The sequence below is a fragment of the Vanessa tameamea genome, chromosome Z, assembly GCF_037043105.1.
Source record: "Vanessa tameamea isolate UH-Manoa-2023 chromosome Z, ilVanTame1 primary haplotype, whole genome shotgun sequence".
NCBI lineage: Eukaryota > Metazoa > Arthropoda > Insecta > Lepidoptera > Nymphalidae > Vanessa > Vanessa tameamea.
This window is the reverse complement of record NC_087341.1, coordinates 7152076-7170413: the sequence shown is the minus strand read 5'-3', so window position 1 is coordinate 7170413 and position 18338 is coordinate 7152076. Positions and strand designations below refer to the sequence as shown.

Genomic DNA, 18338 nt, shown 5'->3' with positions numbered 1-18338 from the left:
TTTTATACAATTTTTTTGTAACGAAAGTTATATGATCGCATAACTAACATGTTAGTAAGGTTTCACAGGTTCATCATTATAAATATGTTAAGGTTATTCGTAATAAAAAGTAAGTAAGTCTTAACTTAAACACTTAGAACATCTCGATGATTATATTTAAACACATACATAAATAATGATTATGAGGCATAATTACACAGAATTATATGAAAATCACAAAATAATATGACCAAGAGCATGTTAATAAAATACAATATCACATTATCAAGCTTAATTCCCATCGATCTGCATACGAGGAGGCAACGGTTATAACATGCTGCAAATAATTATAGTTACACATCAAATTGAAAATACATACTTCATTAATCTGTCTCGTCACAGTTAATATCCCAATGAGTGACTAAAATAATATTCAGGCGCGATTAAATCAATATCACGTAGAAAATCAAATTTTCTTTTGTCTTAACTGAATATGTCGAATATTTTTGTCAAAGTTTTTTAAATTTATTTTATATATATTTATATTTATTAAATATATTTTTAATATATATTGAAAGAATATTATAATACGATTTCTTTCTCTACGAATATTGTGAAATGTGTGAAAGAGAAAGAAAAGCTGTTCAGAACTCTTTCGTACACTTTAGAAATTGTTTAATCAATCACTTTTATCATAGAAATTTAGGAAATAAGAAGTTTTGGACGCTAGCCAATCAGTCTCACCAAACTTCACTGCATGCGTTACCATCAAAATAAACATCTATGAATAAATTCTCACGGTTTACACATTCAGTTGGCTTTAGCCTCGTTGACCGAGCCGCCTTGTTTCACCTAATTTTCTGAACTCAGTAAAACTGGCTCATCAGTTTTGGATTTCTTATCACCCACCAACTGGTAAATATACGTGTGACAATTTTACCCTCATTGCTAACATTTAACTACATGAATATTTTACAGAAATTTTACCAGCTTCGATAAAACCTTCTTTTAAAATGCGTTTGTATCAATTCTGTAATTTAATTGATTTAAGTATTTAATATAAAAAGCGACAATAAGTATTTTTATAATAATATATTTGAATTATAATTGAAAAACTAACATTTCTTTAGAAACTACTTTATTAGGCTTGTATTAAAAAAAACACCGTATCAATAATTAATATTAAATATGAAATTTACTAATAATTTCGCCCAATACAAGATGTGTATCTAAAGCCAGCATGCAATGGGAATGACATGAATATGGCCAGGCCTGAGTTGCAAACAACTGACAAAGTTACAACAGATAGATAAATTTGGTTGCTTACTCTTAAGGAATGCATAATGATCGTTATTATGGATGTCTATTCGTACAATTTTCACGTCGTATAGAAGGTATTATTGTGTTTCAGGTGCGAAACATACCTCCGGTGGGGATGAAACGCCACCCATCCCGGAGGAGGAACTGGAACAGCAGAAAATTGAACATGAAAAACAAATGCAAAAGGTGTTTTTTTTTTCAGTTTAAACATAACGTATATTTATGGAGGTATTGAAAAATATTTTGACGTCATCGAACATAATAACAGGAATGCTTTGATTTGTTTTTTCTCTCTCTCAACAAATCCACTTCATTTTTGCTGCAAAAAAATATTTAATAAAGTAAGGCCAACAGATATTTTATTATTACAACTAAAAACGTGCTTAACTTATAAAAATAAATTATAGGAAAAAGAATGCCAAGCAAGAGAAGCAGAGGAAGTCAGGAAGTTGGATATAAAACTTCTTCATCAGCGGGCTATAGAAGCAGAAGAGGAACAAAAGCGAGAGGTAAAATAATGTCTATTGAGGTAGAGGTATTGCTATCGTATTTTTTTTTATTTGAAAATACATATGCGATATTCGATTTTTACAAAGATTAATATTTTCAGATTATTTCAAGCCTCACTAGGTTAGACTTGACCTGACCTAGATTTTCATTACAAATATTATATAACATATTATTATTTAGATTTCAATACCTGTTTTAAGTTGTCGATTGCATTTTTTTAATAGGACTGTGTTCCAGCAGATTGCTGAAGCAGTCGAAGAGTTGCGAGGGATAAGCACTTCATGGTCGCATCATAGATTATGTGACTTACAAAGGCAAGCCGCGAGATGGCGCCACAGTCGGCCATCAATACCGGACACGAAACATTATAGAGTATGACGTTTTTTAGATGATATATGTATCTATGTAATGAAATGGCATATAGCCTATAGAAGCTCAAAAAAATAATGATATTGCTGCGTCTATTGTCGAATATGTTTGGCTTTCATTTAAGTTCAATTTTACTTATTATCTTAGAAAATACATTAATTATAATGTTTCATATAATCCTTAAGTGACCTTCTAAAAATTAAGCACATATATCAACATTCTTGAAGGTGTTTTTTTTTTTACTATAAAACATGTGACGCACTTTGTCACCAAGCGCTTAGAAATATACACTTATAAAGACCAACAGCGGCAAGAGACTCATATGAAATTTATTTATTTTCTAATGTGGTTCCGATGTTCTGGTCATGTTATGGTCTTATAATAATCTATGTAAACTAAATTTATCATTATATATATAAACAAAAAAAAAATGCTCCACTCAGAATGCTATGAAAAAAGCCTGCAGCGCCCAGCTGACGAAACCTCAATCCAGCCAAAGTATAAGCGACAATGAAGGCATCTTCATAAACCTTTCACGGCTTGGATCTTGTAGAGGTAATGCCTATTTATATAATGCTAAGTATATATAAGTATTTTATATTCATTTGACTAAAAAAAACTGGCATTTATTAATAAAAGTGCTGTGCCGCTTTTGTCGTCGACTTTGTAATCAAGAGCGAGTTATGGGATATGCAAAAATCTTTGTCACTACAAAGATTACACTTAATAGTGAAATGATTAAAATTACATAAAAGATAGTCAATAGGAAATGGTTCAGTAAGTACCTGGGAGTACTTAATATTTTTTACTAATTTGAAACGCTGTAACATAACACTTTTGAGGCTTAAAATCACGCGAACGGAGCCGCGGGTACCAGCTGTTATTTAATATAATAATATAGTTGCATGCAGACAACTTGAAACCTCGAGTTCTGCAAAATAAACGAACAAGATTCATACAAGAAAGCTTTGTTATACGCTTTGAAAATATAATATATTTTACGTCGTCGAAGGGATAAATTCATGTTTAGGTATACTACTGCTCATATATTTATCATATTGTATTCTATTGAAGTTCTGAGTTTACTGTAATCAATTTCAATAAAAACTGCATTGATAACAGATGGCTGGCATTAGTCAAATGGCAATCTGAATTTATTTATTTATTGAAAATAAAACATCTTTTGGTGCGTAATGGTTTAAAAAAATTTCTAAGTTAATTTTGATTATGTATACATTTGTAGTAGTGAAATAGTTTAATTTAAATTAAATAAAAAAGCAACAAACATAACATAAATAAACCAAAACCTACTATATCAATTATCATGCTAATATTTTGTAAAACACTACAAAAATGTAAACGTGTGTTAATAATGAACATGAGATTATTAATATAAATGAAAAGGGGTTATAAATCTTAATATATAATGGCTCAATAAGGAAATGCAAAAGCTTGGAAAACAGAAGCCGAAAAGACACGAAAGTGAGCGAGTCAAAAAATATATACCCAACAGACCAAAAAATTATGGAATTAAAATTTAAAAAACTGATTTATTGTTTAGATGAATCAATTGATAGCGACGGCTGCTGCGAAACACCATGCTGTATCAGTGGAGAGGAAGCAAGGAATTGGAGAGCGTCAGCTAACGATGTCAGTCCATCAGTCAGAGGCGAGCTCGTCAAAGCTCCATCGTGTCCAGGGTAAGAATGGTTATAATATTATTTTTTATATGAAGCTATATATTTATTATATATTACTTTTTTAGTAATATAATATTATATTGGATATAATTTTTATCCAAGATTACACGTGAATAGTAAAAAAATTAATACAAAGTGAGTAATCAAAAATGTCTCTATCAGAGTCTGAAAGCAAATAAAAATTCAAAGAATATTAATTTGGCTAAAATCCAAACGGAATTGGTTATTAAAAAATCCACCTGAATTTTAAATCAAAGGTAAAATGGTAAACATCGTTACATAAAGCATAAAATATTTTTTTTCCTGTCTACGCTACGTTGCCGTCGGCTCTAACATAATTAGGAAGGACGCTTTGCGTTGGAGAAAGCAATGTTTCTAGCTATTTACAGTAGTGTGTTCATCATAACATCGTGATCGGGGGTCGAGAATGTCTTTACAAATAAAAATACATGATGTCCCACACTATATACATTCTGTTATGCTCAAGGTTTAAACGTTTATTATTTTAATACGAATAAAGCGCGTCCAAGGAAGTCAACCACTGTTATTATAAAATTATGCTCTCGCATGGCTACTAATGAGCATTAGTGTGTTGAAGATATACTGGTTACCTAGCGTTACTAATGGACACAATATTCTTTGTATGATTGGGCCCCATTCAGCTCATCTGAACTTTTATAAACGCATTAAAAAAAAACCTCGAATACGAGTATGTTTACATTCTCGCAATAAACATAGCATTATTTTTTCTTTAAACTAAACGGTGTACGTTAATATACACGATATCATTTTGGTTAAATGATATTCATTGCAGTATTTCATTTTATTGTCTATGATTATTATACATTATAATGCAACATATATTGTAGTTATAATCTCAGATATTACTTTAGCTATTTATATTCCGTTCTCACTAAAAGTTAGATTGATAGACGTTGTAGCTAGATTTACAATTTATATATAGAACAATTCCCACCGGAGACTACCTATAGCATACAAAAATAACATGTGCAACATCTACAGGCTGTAAATTTCACACAGCTGGGCTAGGGCCTCCTCTCCCTTAGAGGAGAAAGTAAAGAGCATATTCCACCACGCTGCTCCAATGAATTATAAACACAAATTAAGAAGAAGAAAATTCAGTGGTGCTTGCCTGGGTATACTAAGCGCTACCCGTGCGGAGATGGATCGGACGACAAGGCTTTGAATAAAATTTTCGTTTCAAATATTATTTTACGAAATAATGAAATGCAATACATTTTATAGAACTACCTGAATACCTATTATGATTGTGGTATTCGTTGTAATTAATTAACCAAAAAGATGTTTACATTAATTATTGCGAATAATGTTCAATTTTAATCTAATTATGAAAACGTATCGACAAGACGCTATAGTTATAAATGAGAAATATTTTTTCTATCATCCAGGTATATCATACTTTATTATTAATTATGATTAATGGATTTCAAATTGGTAGTTAAAGTACTGACTAAAAGTAAAGTTATATAATAAATACAATGATCTTACTCACATTATGAGTATCTTATATATTTGTATTTATCTATCTTATCGATTAGAATCTATTTATCTTAAAGATTACCTTTATATTTGACAATACCCCAGAAGGCTTTGTATGGGTAGAACTTATGCCGGATACCTGTATTAGGTATAATATAATTAAATAGGTATACAGTGAATTAATAGTTGAACAAGATTAAAGATACGATAGTTGTAATGTATTATTAGATACCTTAAGACATTTATAATTCTGACTAGCATTAATTAATTAACGATTCACCTTTTTTAAATATTTTATTCATTTAATTGAACACCTTTTTTATATTATTTTCGATATTTCCGAATTACATATTGTTTTAAAACTTTGTTTAAAAAATTATAATAGTATTACATAGAGGACGAAATAGAAAATGTGACTCCGTTGCAAATATACCTACATCAAATCTTCTAGGCAATTTACAGCCGTTCACTCCTTTTAATCAATTATGTATATAACCTTCAATGTCAACCAGACCCAGTCATGTCTTCACTGATACTTATGACATACATACTTCGAAAGACCTACATTGAATTTAAAGGAAAATAGTCCGTAAATTATGGTAATAAAGACAATTATAAAGAACATTGTTTTTTGATTTATGTCATTTTGAAATTTTAATAATATTATCTTTTGATATCTTATATTCTTTATTCATACCTATCTTTAAATAAGAGTTAAGCTCGATATTTTCTTCAAACTTTAAGTAAAATAAATATCTCCATGCACATTTAAAAACATGGCCATAAAGGACAAACATCTGATAATATATTTCATAAATCAATCTATAAATTAAAAACAGTAGTCATATCAAAATCCTATACTATGTATAATATATTGTGATAATTATTATAATTAGTCTAATCATATAATTATATGTTATCTTCTTGTAGTTATCTAATTAACAGATCGTCCATTATACACCTTAACGTAAATTATCACAACTCACTTAGAGATTGGAAATATATCATGATCTATACCTAAGATGTTACGCCCTTTTTGTTTGGAACACAACACTACAGAGTTTTGCTCTTTGGTGATAAAATTACAGATAACAATAGGGTTTATGTCCACCCTAACGGACTTTGACAAAGGACTACACTACAAAAGTATACGTAATTATCCATATTATCATATTACATTGCACGTACTAATTAGTTTTAATATTTTGTCATGTTTATAAATTATAGAATCATTGAAAATACTATTTAGTATTGTTTTTCTATTATCAATAAAAACAGTTATTTGACTCAAAGCTTCCAAAAAATTAATTAAAAAAATATACCTAAATAAACTATTTATAAAAAAAGACTAAAACCTTAAATTTGAATGAATTAGGTAACCGAATTAATATATAATTCATTTAATAAAACAAAAGACAAATGTTAGCGAAGCAAAAATTGTGTTGCTAGAAATTTATCATGTGTGCGTGAAAGCCTTGTAGACCATGCGTATGAGTATAGCAACAAGGGAAATGAAAAAAAGAAAATTTTATTACTAAATCTCGAGATTGGCAATGAAGTGTAGGTATGTGTATCTTATATGTGAATATTTTTCGAGTATTATTAACTTTTATTCGTTACGTAAAATTATTGTAAATCTGCAATAAGAAACGTTCGAAATGTTTTAAGCCTAAAATGTCACCATAAAAATGGCGGCATCCAAATAAGTTATAATTATATCAATATTTGTATGAATTTTATGTAAGTTTATTGGAATATATTTATTTTTAAACTGTAGTATGAATTATTTGTAGTTTTTTCACCAAGCGTTAGAACAGTAACACGCAGAGAAATTGAACAGAATGCCATCTTACTAAATGAATTTACCTAAAAACAGCCGGTGAATAGGTCTTGGAAAGCATGTAGCAGATTTTCAAGCCAATCTTCACAAATGCTGCCAATACATTGTATAATTTACATACCATAAAGACATATTTGCAAAAAACTTTAAATGGTATAAAAATAACATTTCCATTTTTTCATAAGCATTAAATTTTCGTTCAAAGTTATTTAATTCATTAGTTCCTGTATTTTTAAACAATCAAATAAAATTTATCTTAAATTTTGATAATATCTGATTCAAGAGATATGCCTTTCCATCAATAGATTATACAAAATTATCCATGAGACCTTTTTTATTGAAAAGGTAAAAGTATGTCCTTCGGATTCACCAAAAGTATATTATTAACGTTCATATGTCCTAGAGTAAGAACCTTCTGAAATAACAATTACTATTTTTTGATTCCGTGCAAATCTTTAGTTAAGCAAATGATTAATTAGTGTTCCTTTAACTAGTAGGAGTCTCACGCATGGTACAACTTATCTACGTGAAATGGTTCCACTGGAATTTTTAATAATGGTGGTAATTATATTAATGATGTATTTTGTCAACGCTGAGATACAAAAGTGAAGTCTATTTATACATACCAAAAACCGTCTGTGCTATTTTTAGCTTGCGGGTCATTGAAAATAATAGTTATCTAGGTGCCGAAATTAACTTATTTTAAAGAAACTACGTAAATGAGATAAATATGTATATAGCATACACTATATCTAACTGAAACAAAGTAATATTACTTTTTGACGAGGATACACCAACACAAATAAAAATCATCGCAAAGTTCGTGTGATGAAAACAACGTCGACCAAGTATAGTTAAAGTGTCAGCACTTTTGTAGTATTAACAAAAAGACGCGCCGATTCGCACTACGTTGATTTTGTATTCGCTTTTGTATCTTTATTATGTTCCGCACGCACCATCTGCTATTTGTTTTATAATCTGAGTATATTAACATAAATTATTTTATATTGAATACAAATTTAAATTGAAAATCAACTGTCACTTTTCTAATTAGTACAATCTTCAATTTTAAGAATAATACAGAATTTTGTATCTTCTCTAAAACGTAAGTGCGCAATAAGTGATGAGTATCAAAACACTGTGAAACAGAGACAAACCGAGAAAATAACACTGCACATAAAAATGATAAGCATTTGAAAAGCGCAAGAAACATATTTCAAATAAGAAAAAATAAACTTGAATAAATTTTATACGCACCGATTTATTCTACCCCTACACGTCTCTCATATAACGTACGACACATTAAATTTCACAAATGACCTTTAATCGACTATGAAAACTCCGAAAACTTGCATTTAGTGAAAGAAACGACACAGCATTCAACAAGTTGTTCTTCTTAAGTCGCGCGGTCTTAATCTTGTTGTCATTTTAAGAAAAAAAAATCACAAACTTGTCAATAAGAAACCTTTTTTTCTAAATAGTCCTAAAATGAAAAAAAACACATTAAAACTTTGCGTTACTTTGTACTGAATAAAATACTACAATTCAAAAAAAAACAATGTGATCAAATGAATCCTTCGGGACCAACGCGTTCGCGATGTTGTACCGGGCGCAGCTGCATCCAGACTGCATTTTACCTAGGTTACCAATTCTGATTAGCACCAACGAAAAACAAACGTGTCATTGCCCAAACTTATTATGTTCGAATCAATAAAATTTTAAGCATACAAGTCTTTTTTTTTTTAATTTAAAATTTAATTTTTTTTTCTGTTTTTAATATTCATGTCTAGGTCACGTAGAAAAAAAATATTGTAAGATATAATAAATTTGTCTTTCAGTTTAAAAGTAATCTTAGAATATTTGTTCCAGTGAGTTAATTATCTTTAATAAATTAAAGTTTTGGTACAAAGTTTTGGGAATAAATTATACAGGTACTTCATGTAATGAACGTAGCATCTGGGGCTAAATCTAGAAATAGGTCAGATCGGTAGAGCTTGAGGCGCATGCGCGGGCTGGCGTCGCGCGCATCCCTTTGTTCCAACCCTACACTGCGTTACGACACAGCAGTTGAAACCTCGACGGCAACGCTACCGATGTTGAGTAATTAAGCTTATCTGGCGATCCGGTGAGTGCTCCACTCACCGACACCAAATCGACAGATTTACATCTAATCTACCGCGATAGTTCAGTGCTTAGATGTTTTTTCGGTGTGGACCACCCAATATAGCGGACTAGATGTTAGCGTTTAGGGCATGCATGCTTATCTCTGTTTATGTCCTTCAGTGTTAAAACTTAACCCGCAATATCCTATCCTTCGACCGTGGGTGTGTACGTTTCATTACAGATAAGATGTTTGTAGGGAGTTAAGATGCTGTTGCTAAGCGTAGGAGCGGAATGAGGCGGCACGAGATGCAAGGCAGGGAGGGCAGCGGCAAAGACGGCATCATGTCGCGCAGCGAGTCAACGGTCAGCCGCTGCACGCCACATACGCCGCTGGGCCCACCCGACTCCGTCAGCGTCGACTCAAATCCCATGCCCACCATATACCGGTAACTGGAACCTTAGGATCGCCGCACCGTCCGGGGAGAAGACGTAACCTCAAATTGGGGCGTGCTGTGCGATCGATAAACATCATTTATTCATATGAAGACCTCACTGCAAATAATTGATTTAAATCGATCGTCCAGCGCGCCGCGAAGTCTCTGCGCAAATGCACGATATCCGGTACAACATCCCATACATGACCTTCACATTTACTAATTAAAATCATTAGACTGCAGTCCCGATGCGCCATCCCACTATGTCTTCTCCCAGCGGTGAGTAAAGCTGAGCACTCCGCTGCATCGCGCACAGCGACCGACGCATGCGAGTAGGCACTACGATGGCGACGTATCTTTAGCAAAATTGTTAAGTATTTTTAACAAGTAATGCCGCGGTCTGATCGCTGGCGAATGTCAAAATTGCTTAAAATAGACTGCACTTAGTCAATAACCTGTAAAATGCTAAGCGACACAATATTTTTATTGACCGTCAAAATTATTTTACATGAACGAGTGTTAAATATGTCAGATACGCGGACTTGATGCGATCCGACCATGGTGTTACATAAAAACAGCTTAAGATACCGCCGAACATTTAGTACGAAGCTTGGCTTACATCATGCTGTCTGCGGAAAGGAGCATATCCAAGGTATGGTACCTCAAAGATACACTATGCTTTGTCACTCTGCCCCATAATTCTGATACCCTTTTCCTTGCTATTATTCACTATCTTCTATATTCACACTATCGCTTCATAGTCGTTTGAACTACATTAAAAAATAGTTAATCAACTATAAACTGTAGATTTAAACTAGAAATTAGAAAACCGTAGTCGTCCGTAAGCTTAAATATTATATAGGTTCGACACAAAAGAGGCTTTATTCACTACAGATAAATGACTTCTTAAAATTCCATTCCTCGTGATCGTATCCTTAGATTTATTATTACAAATGGAATATTTAAAGAATTATTTGTCTTAACTCGCAGTATCGATTTTGCAGTTGCAAAAGTGTATTGCTTATTATTTAACGTGGCCATCGCAATGACCGTAATTGACGAGGTTATTCTTGCATGTGCTGATGATATAAATGTTGCAAATAGGGAAAGAAAAGTAAAATAAATACTGACTAACCCACACAAACAACTGTAATATAAAACACAAATTTAAATTAAAAATATCCGCGTCACGTTAGGTGTTTTTGCCAATATAGATATTATGTAGATTAGTGTTCTTACTAAATAAATAAATAGCGCTGTAGACTTAAGTAGGTTATATATAATTAGAGGTTAGATGAACAATAGCTATGTTAAAAATAGTCTAAAATACTAAACATTTTTTTCTTGTATAAATAGCAAGGTAACTATGATTGTTTCGTAATGCTAGCCTCTTTAAACATAAGAAACACTAAATTAATATGATTATTTATCACTGTAAAAATTGACTTCCTTATTGATTCTAGTATTCCCTACTGGAATTAATATTGATAAAAACATGAAACAAAAACAATTTCCAGTATTACCTACATACATTTTTAGTTAAAAAAGTCATGTAGTTTGTTATTATTCAACGAGTTATATATTTGAATCAAATAAATATCTAATAAAATTAGTACATAGTCATAAGGTCGTATATGTTAAATATTTTTGTTTTGATATTAATGTAATTTCTACGTTTTATAAAATTAAACATAGATAAATACATTTAAAGCCACGTGCATATTTTGTCCAGATGTCGCGCTCCGATCGCTTCGCTTGATTGTATGGACGAATTCAGCGCTAATTCACAGCAAATGTTGGATCAAGGTAAGTGTTCTAAATGTTTTTTTTAATTATTAATAATAATAATACATTTCATTTTATTTAACAATTGTCTATTTTCATGTTTAAAAAAGCTATTTTTTGGACTGACAGCTTTAATTCTGCCTATCAAATTAGGTTAATAGCATAATTATAAAAATGTATACAATTCGAATTAAGAACTAATAATCAAATACAAAACTTTTTGGGTAAAGAGCCGAAGAAGGTGACGAGAAGGAAGACGGCACTATATTTACCCTAGTTTTTCTTTTTCTTTCTTATATTATATGGTTTTAACTTAAAAAGTTTTTCGAATTCACGAAGGTATCATAATAGGGTGATAAATTTAGAGGTTACCAATTTGGAATAAAACTGAAATCAAACTAACGTCGTATAAATTTGTGTTTTGCATTTTGTACCTTTACACAAATCAAGCCCTACGTGGGCTTGGCAACCGTTGAGAAAACAAAGAACTGATGGTTCGAATTTTACCTGCAGCCGGCGAAATGAATTCGTCGAAGCACATGTCAGCCTACATGGGTAACCATGCAAGTATGCCTTCATCAGTGACGCCTGGTCTTCGTTACAAGAACTTGGGAAAGTCAGGCCTGAGGGTACCGAATATTGGCTTAGGACTATGGACGATGTTGAGTGAAGATTGTGCAGAGGACATCATCATGACCGCTTTAGAAAACGGCATCAATTTGTTTGACCTTTCAGAGGCGCATTGTGGTAAGATACATTTGAAAGATCTGGTCGAGTAATTGACTCTAGCATTTGATTTGATTAAAATCATTGCTTGGATAATTACAGCCAGAGGTGAAGTTGAGCTGGGCAGAATACTGAAAAAGAGAAATGTAAGGCGAACGAGTGTTATTATAACTACAAAAATATATTGGAGTACGAAGTAAGTGAACCTTTGCCAAAACCATCACATTAACCACATTTTAATATATTGTGATAATTTAACTTTTTGTGATCAACTAATTCTATTTCTGTAGGTAGTAAATTATATAGGGTCCATGTCTTCGTTGTTTAATAGTTTTAAATATAATACTTAGTTTTGTAAATATATTTTTCGCTTAACCGGATACTAAATATATTTATGTCGCACAGTAAAAGTATTTACAGTAACATAGTATGATTCATTTAAAAATAACTATGAATCGATACTAAATCTTTTGAAAAAAATATTAATTTTAATAAAACTAATTGTGAAGATCCAGCTACACGCACCGACTTACCTGCGCAGTACGGTTTGCGCAGTCAAGTTGTTGCAAAAAATCGGAACAACACTATAAGTAAGCATGTGCTATTTTCTTCAGTGTTGCATTAAAACCACGCAAACCACAAACTGTGCCAGTCAAATATCAAGCAAAGCAATACTTTCACAAAACTGCACTTTAGGATTTAATCGGGCTACTTTTGTAACGTCCATAAACACGCGCTTAACTGAGCAAACTGGTGTGCATAGCAAGTAAGCTCGAAGTGAAACCGGAGTGTGTAGCTGGGCTTTAAGCTTTACTTAACAAGTGATAAATAAAAGGTTATCAAATGAAATCTTCTACGGAAACAAATGGATCAAATATAAAAATAACAAGTAAATATGACAATAATGAATTGTTATCTTATAGAAGAGACAATTTCTTCTGTAACAGCTGTCCAGTAAATTATTTATACTCTCTTATGACACTTTGCTATTGCCAGCATTTCAATTTCTTGCTTTTAGCTTCTAGAATTGCTTTAACGACAACCGAATGCTTTTTAACTTATGCTTTTGGCTTTTCTAGATCCTAATATTATATCTCCATTTACTAGGTTTCCTCATGCTAACAGGTCAGATGAAAGGGGTTTATCTAGAAAACATATCATTGAAAGTGTAAGGGCGTCACTTCAAAGACTTCAAGTCGATTACATAGATGTCGTACTTTTGCACAAAACTGATCCAGTTTGTCCCATGGAAGGTAGGTTCCTAACTTGAATATTTTCTGATATATATTGGAGTTTATAGTGTTCATTTCAATTCTCATAATTGTTCCCTGGCAGAGTTGGTTCGCGCAATGAATTTTGTGATCAATCAAGGATGGGTTATGTATTGGGGAACAGCTCGTTGGTTGCCGTCTGAGGTAAGTAATTTTTTTTTATTTCAATTTCTTATGTGGGTTTTAATTATTTTGAATTTAAAACCAAATGCTCTTATATATAGTGGTATATCCCGTTTAATATATATACTGACTCACTTATCACAAGATCTCTGAAGTTGTACGTCCAATTGACTTGAAATTTAGCATAGTTACTCACTAAGTGTGCGTCCTGAGTGCGCGACCGCTCGCAGTTCAGACAGGTTGAAACATTTCGAGTATTAGTTACGTGCGCGTCGAATTCTGCGTGCGCGGTTCGCTATCAATCGGCACACTAAGAACGGAATTTTGAAAATTTCAACTTCAAGGGGCTAAAGTTGGAGGGGCAACTAGTGTTTATTTTAGCCTTAATCAATAACAATAAATATTCATATAGTTTAATAAAGGGTAGGTAGATATTAATTTTAATTAATTATTATTAATAATATTCACTTAAATAAATAATAATAGGTTTTAATTTTTATTTACCGACCAAATAAGAAGAAGGTGGTTCTTAATTTGTCTTTGTAGTATTAATAGATTTTTATAGTGTGTTCGCCTTTAACTTTTTTATTTGTGAATCGATTTTTATCAAGGTTATTTTTGGGTTCAGTATAATCTGAAGTTTGTCCCATTTCTTAAGTGTTTATTTGAAGCGTACATTCAAGCTATTTTTTACGTCAGTTTTCACTTTTAACTAATAAATATTTAACATATTCATTGTATTAATTTTTTTATTCAGATAATGGACGCGTACACTAACTGCCGACAGTTCAACTGTATCACACCAATCGTTGAACAGACCGAGTATCATATGTTCTGCAGAGAAAAACCCGAGATATACATGCCTGAACTGTACCATAAGATAGGTGTTGGTGAGTATAACAAAACAACGATACTCAATTTATCCTAGAATCCCAGTCACACGCTTAACTCTCTGCCAAATCAACTCATTCATCCTATATATTTGTAGTTTATTATATTTATGCTTTAACCATTAAATTTTTTAATTTACGCAGGTCAATATATAATCATATTTATGTAAAAATATCATGTAGATTATGTATTTAATTTTATGTATAAAAATCACATGAAACATACACATAAAACAGGTTTTAATTATTAATAATTAATATTTAAAAACTATATAAAAACGAGATTTCGATTTAAGTCTCGAAGTCAGAGTGTTTAAGTAGCAACTAGTCAATAACGAGATTGTTATATTACTATTTCGAGAATGCCTACATTTGGCAGGCGAAATAGGCGTGTGACCTATCATGGTTTGGTTCTACTTGTTCATAGGCATCATGTGTCTGATCCCAGGGATGATGGCATGGTCTGCAATAACAACTGGCAAAGGTCGCGAAGAAATAACCGGGCTTTTTGCAAAGTCCCGATTCAACAGGAAATACAGCACCTTCAGCTGGTGTGAAGAAGACTTAGCTGGTGCAGATGTAAGCGAGGTCAGTCCAGTGAGTTCAGTTCATTTTATTTTTGAAAACACCGATGTTCACCATATTTAATGTAACATATTGCATCTTTTCATTTATATTTTAATAGAAGTGTTTTTCTCAGATGAGGATTTCCAATAGCAAGGAACAGGTGGCTGGAGAGGAACTACGCACTTATGGAGACAAACTGCGTGATCTGGCTAATCTTGCAGCTACAATGAGTACATACAATTTTCCTCATTTTTATATTTACGTAATTATGCCTTAAAATGATGTGTACAACAAACGGCCTAATGTTATAAAAATTAAGAAAGCGTAGAAAAAAAAAACTCTGTTTAATTGCTTAATATATATTATTTTCTGCTACCAGATTGCACTATGAGTCAACTGGCTGTCGCTTGGTGCCTCAAAAATGAGTCCATAAACTGCTTACTGCTGGGCGCCAACAGTGTTGAACAATTTAAAGAAAATATTCATGCTTTACAGGTATATGAAGTTTCTTATAAATAACAAAAATTGACGGATGTTTACATAGCATTCAAGGTCGGTAAACATAGTTGAAATTAAAAATTCTGTCGTTTTTAACCGACTAATTTTTTCAACCTATGGTCGCTCCTTGGTCAAAATTTGACCGACATTCATTGCTAACAAAAATATAAGTTACTTTGGTTGACTACATTATGAATGTTTCATACTAAATAGGTATATATATATATGTGTATGTATCAAACGCATGTGTGTGTTTTTTTACTAACTTAATATATTTCTAATGCATATTATATAACAATATTAGCTTTTGCTTATTAAATTTCACGGTCATTAATTTAATTTTCCTCAGTCCACGAACTTTTTTTGAAAAGGGTTCGAAGTTATTACTTCAATTTTTAACATGTAGAAAAGCAGACTAAAATTTTATCAATATAACGGTAATTTTAGTGTTACATTAATTATATTGACGCTATTTTTTTTTAAATATGGCGTCAATTTAATAAACACGAAAACTAAAATAGAAACAGTTTTTATCCAGTTTATTAATGATAATAAAAAAGTGGTAAATATTAAAAATTAAAATGTTTTTTAATCAGATCGTACCCCAGCTCACACCAGTGGTGATGATAGAGATCGAGAGATTACTGTCTAACAAGCCACAAAGACCACCAATGGTCTCGACGCTCGCGATGCGCAATCAACAGAACAGTGCCACGGTTCGAGTAGATTTGACGTGAGGACAAAACAGATTTTTATACGAATATATAAAAAAATTAAGAGCCTTGATGGTCCGGTGGTTATAAAACGTAAATCTTTACAGATGATACTGAATTTAAATCCAAGAAAGCACCACTGATTTTCATGAGCTCGATTTGCGTCTATAATAGATCTCATGCTCAGCGATGAAGGAAAACATCTTGAGGAAATCTGCATATTATGAAGAAGAAACTAATTTAATATTTCATATCTCCAAATAATTTACTGATGTGTCTCTTATATGTATTCATATTAGCATTTGTTTAAGCTCCGAGCACCATTCGACTTATTTAATATAAATATTTTTGTAATGCTTTAACAGGTTTGTCATTTTATATGGATCTCCTTGTATCCTCCTTGTTGACCTCTTGTGAATTATAACTGTAACACTATTAAATAAAAATTGCCAGTGGAGCTTCTACATCTGGTGCGGGATCACCTAAACCAGATGCTGAGGGCGCTGAAGTCGAGATCACCACTCCCGCTAAAGAGTCGGGGCGTGGCTTTTGTGAGATTCAGTGACCGTGGTGGCGCGGAAGCACTGAGTCTGCTTCCAAATCTAGTAAATCAAAGGTAGTCATAAAAATCACTTATAATAATAGCATTATCACTGGATATATTATAATAATGACATTATTTACAGGAATCAGTTAAGGACGGCAAGCCTAAATTCTTTTTGAACAATGCTGGAGAAGTGATTAGACGCATCGGTGAGTTGATCATCAAACGGTTTCCTTTTGTTTATCCTATTTATCTAAAAAACTAACTGAATAAATTTGTATTTTCAGAGCATAACGGCGTCTCAACTGATGTGGTAGTATCTATTTCATCATTGAAAGGGAAACAACCAGCATCGGGGGGCAGCAAAGTCAAAAAATCCAAATCGGACAATTCGAAGCCCCGTTCGGCCTCTTTGCAACGGTCGTCTTCAGGACAACTCTCGGTTTCTAGGGACCGACGTAGGTCACGATTTGACTTGCCTTCACCAGCTGACGTGTAAAATTGAGACACACATAATGTCATTTTGTAACGATAATGGTTCTTTTAATGAAAAAATATGACAACGGCTGAAGTAATATTATATGGAGTTAGTTAAGAATAATGTCAGTGAACAGTTTCTTGTTCACTTTGATGTGGGATAATGCCCTTGTATCGTATATTTGTACTTATAATGAAGATGGCAAAATCGTATTTGAATTTCTCGACGCCGACAAATTTTGGCTGTAAACGGGACTGTGATGAAAAGCTGGATTTACTCTAATATTTTAAAATGAATGTCGATACGATGTAACTGATGCTGGTACCGGGTAGTCTTCATAATGTAGTATTTTCGTGCAGAGCACATTGAGACTACTCTTAAGTTAGTTTCAAATTTCGTAGGAACATTATTAAAAGTAGATTTCTTTGATGTTAGTTAACGATTGATGTTCTAATGATTCTTAAAATCAATATATATGCTTTTTTATGTATTTAACGCGTTATAAACAATTTCATAAATTTTCATAATAAGATAATCGTTCATGTACTACTTACTCAATCGTTTAGTTGTACTGTTGGTCTTTTCAACGCATAATTTACTTAAAACACATGTACCGAGGCACTAAATATTTTGTGTAGATTTGGTTTAGGGAATGATAACCTTAAATTTTAATACGATTTTTGAATTATGTACCGAATGTACGAGATATGACTTAGATATTATGTAGTTCGTGGTAAATCTGTAGTTACAATCGTTACAGTGCGTTTAGGGTGTCTTTTAATTTAGACGAAAGAAGTGGAGCTTACTGCCGCGTTCACGATACAGTTTGCACATGCTATTATTATTACAAAATGAATAGGTGCCATCACAGAGTTATTTTTAGCCTAAATAATTCTTAAGTTCTATTTTTGTAAGCTTAATTGTAAAGTTTTAAGTAAGAGCTACTATAATTTTATAATTTACAATC

The 18338-nt window shown here is 32.0% G+C and overlaps 2 protein-coding genes across 10 annotated transcripts in view; one reads left to right on the top strand and one right to left on the bottom strand.

Moving 5' to 3' along the window:
- Positions 1-8568, bottom strand: part of LOC113401934 (uncharacterized) — a 35397-nt gene extending 26829 nt beyond the window's left edge. Inside the window, exons 1-2 of the mRNA XM_064220323.1 lie at positions 8497-8568; positions 1307-1443 (exon numbers count right to left, since the gene is read on the bottom strand). Of these exons, the coding sequence (XP_064076393.1) occupies positions 1307-1321 (15 nt within the window). The 5' untranslated portion in view covers positions 1322-1443; positions 8497-8568. The remainder of the gene's footprint in view (positions 1-1306; positions 1444-8496) is intronic.
- Positions 798-18212, top strand: Hk (Hyperkinetic). Of its 9 annotated transcripts, none has more exons than XM_064220328.1 (19): positions 798-894; positions 1391-1485; positions 1707-1808; positions 2050-2181; positions 2622-2733; positions 3740-3878; positions 11509-11582; positions 12075-12308; positions 12390-12483; positions 13413-13540; positions 13623-13702; positions 14439-14571; positions 15020-15168; positions 15272-15368; positions 15518-15633; positions 16233-16369; positions 16803-16965; positions 17036-17102; positions 17181-18212. In XM_064220328.1, exons 2-17 carry the CDS (start codon positions 1477-1479, stop codon positions 16912-16914), a joined length of 1848 nt encoding a protein of 615 aa, XP_064076398.1. In that variant the 5' UTR covers positions 798-894; positions 1391-1476; the 3' UTR covers positions 16915-16965; positions 17036-17102; positions 17181-18212. The 9 variants fall into 9 exon arrangements, with proteins under 9 accessions (XP_064076398.1, XP_064076396.1, XP_064076397.1 ...); XM_064220326.1 differs by having other exon boundaries at positions 14999-15168; XM_064220327.1 differs by having other exon boundaries at positions 13395-13540.
- The last annotated feature ends 126 nt before the right edge of the window (positions 18213-18338 follow it).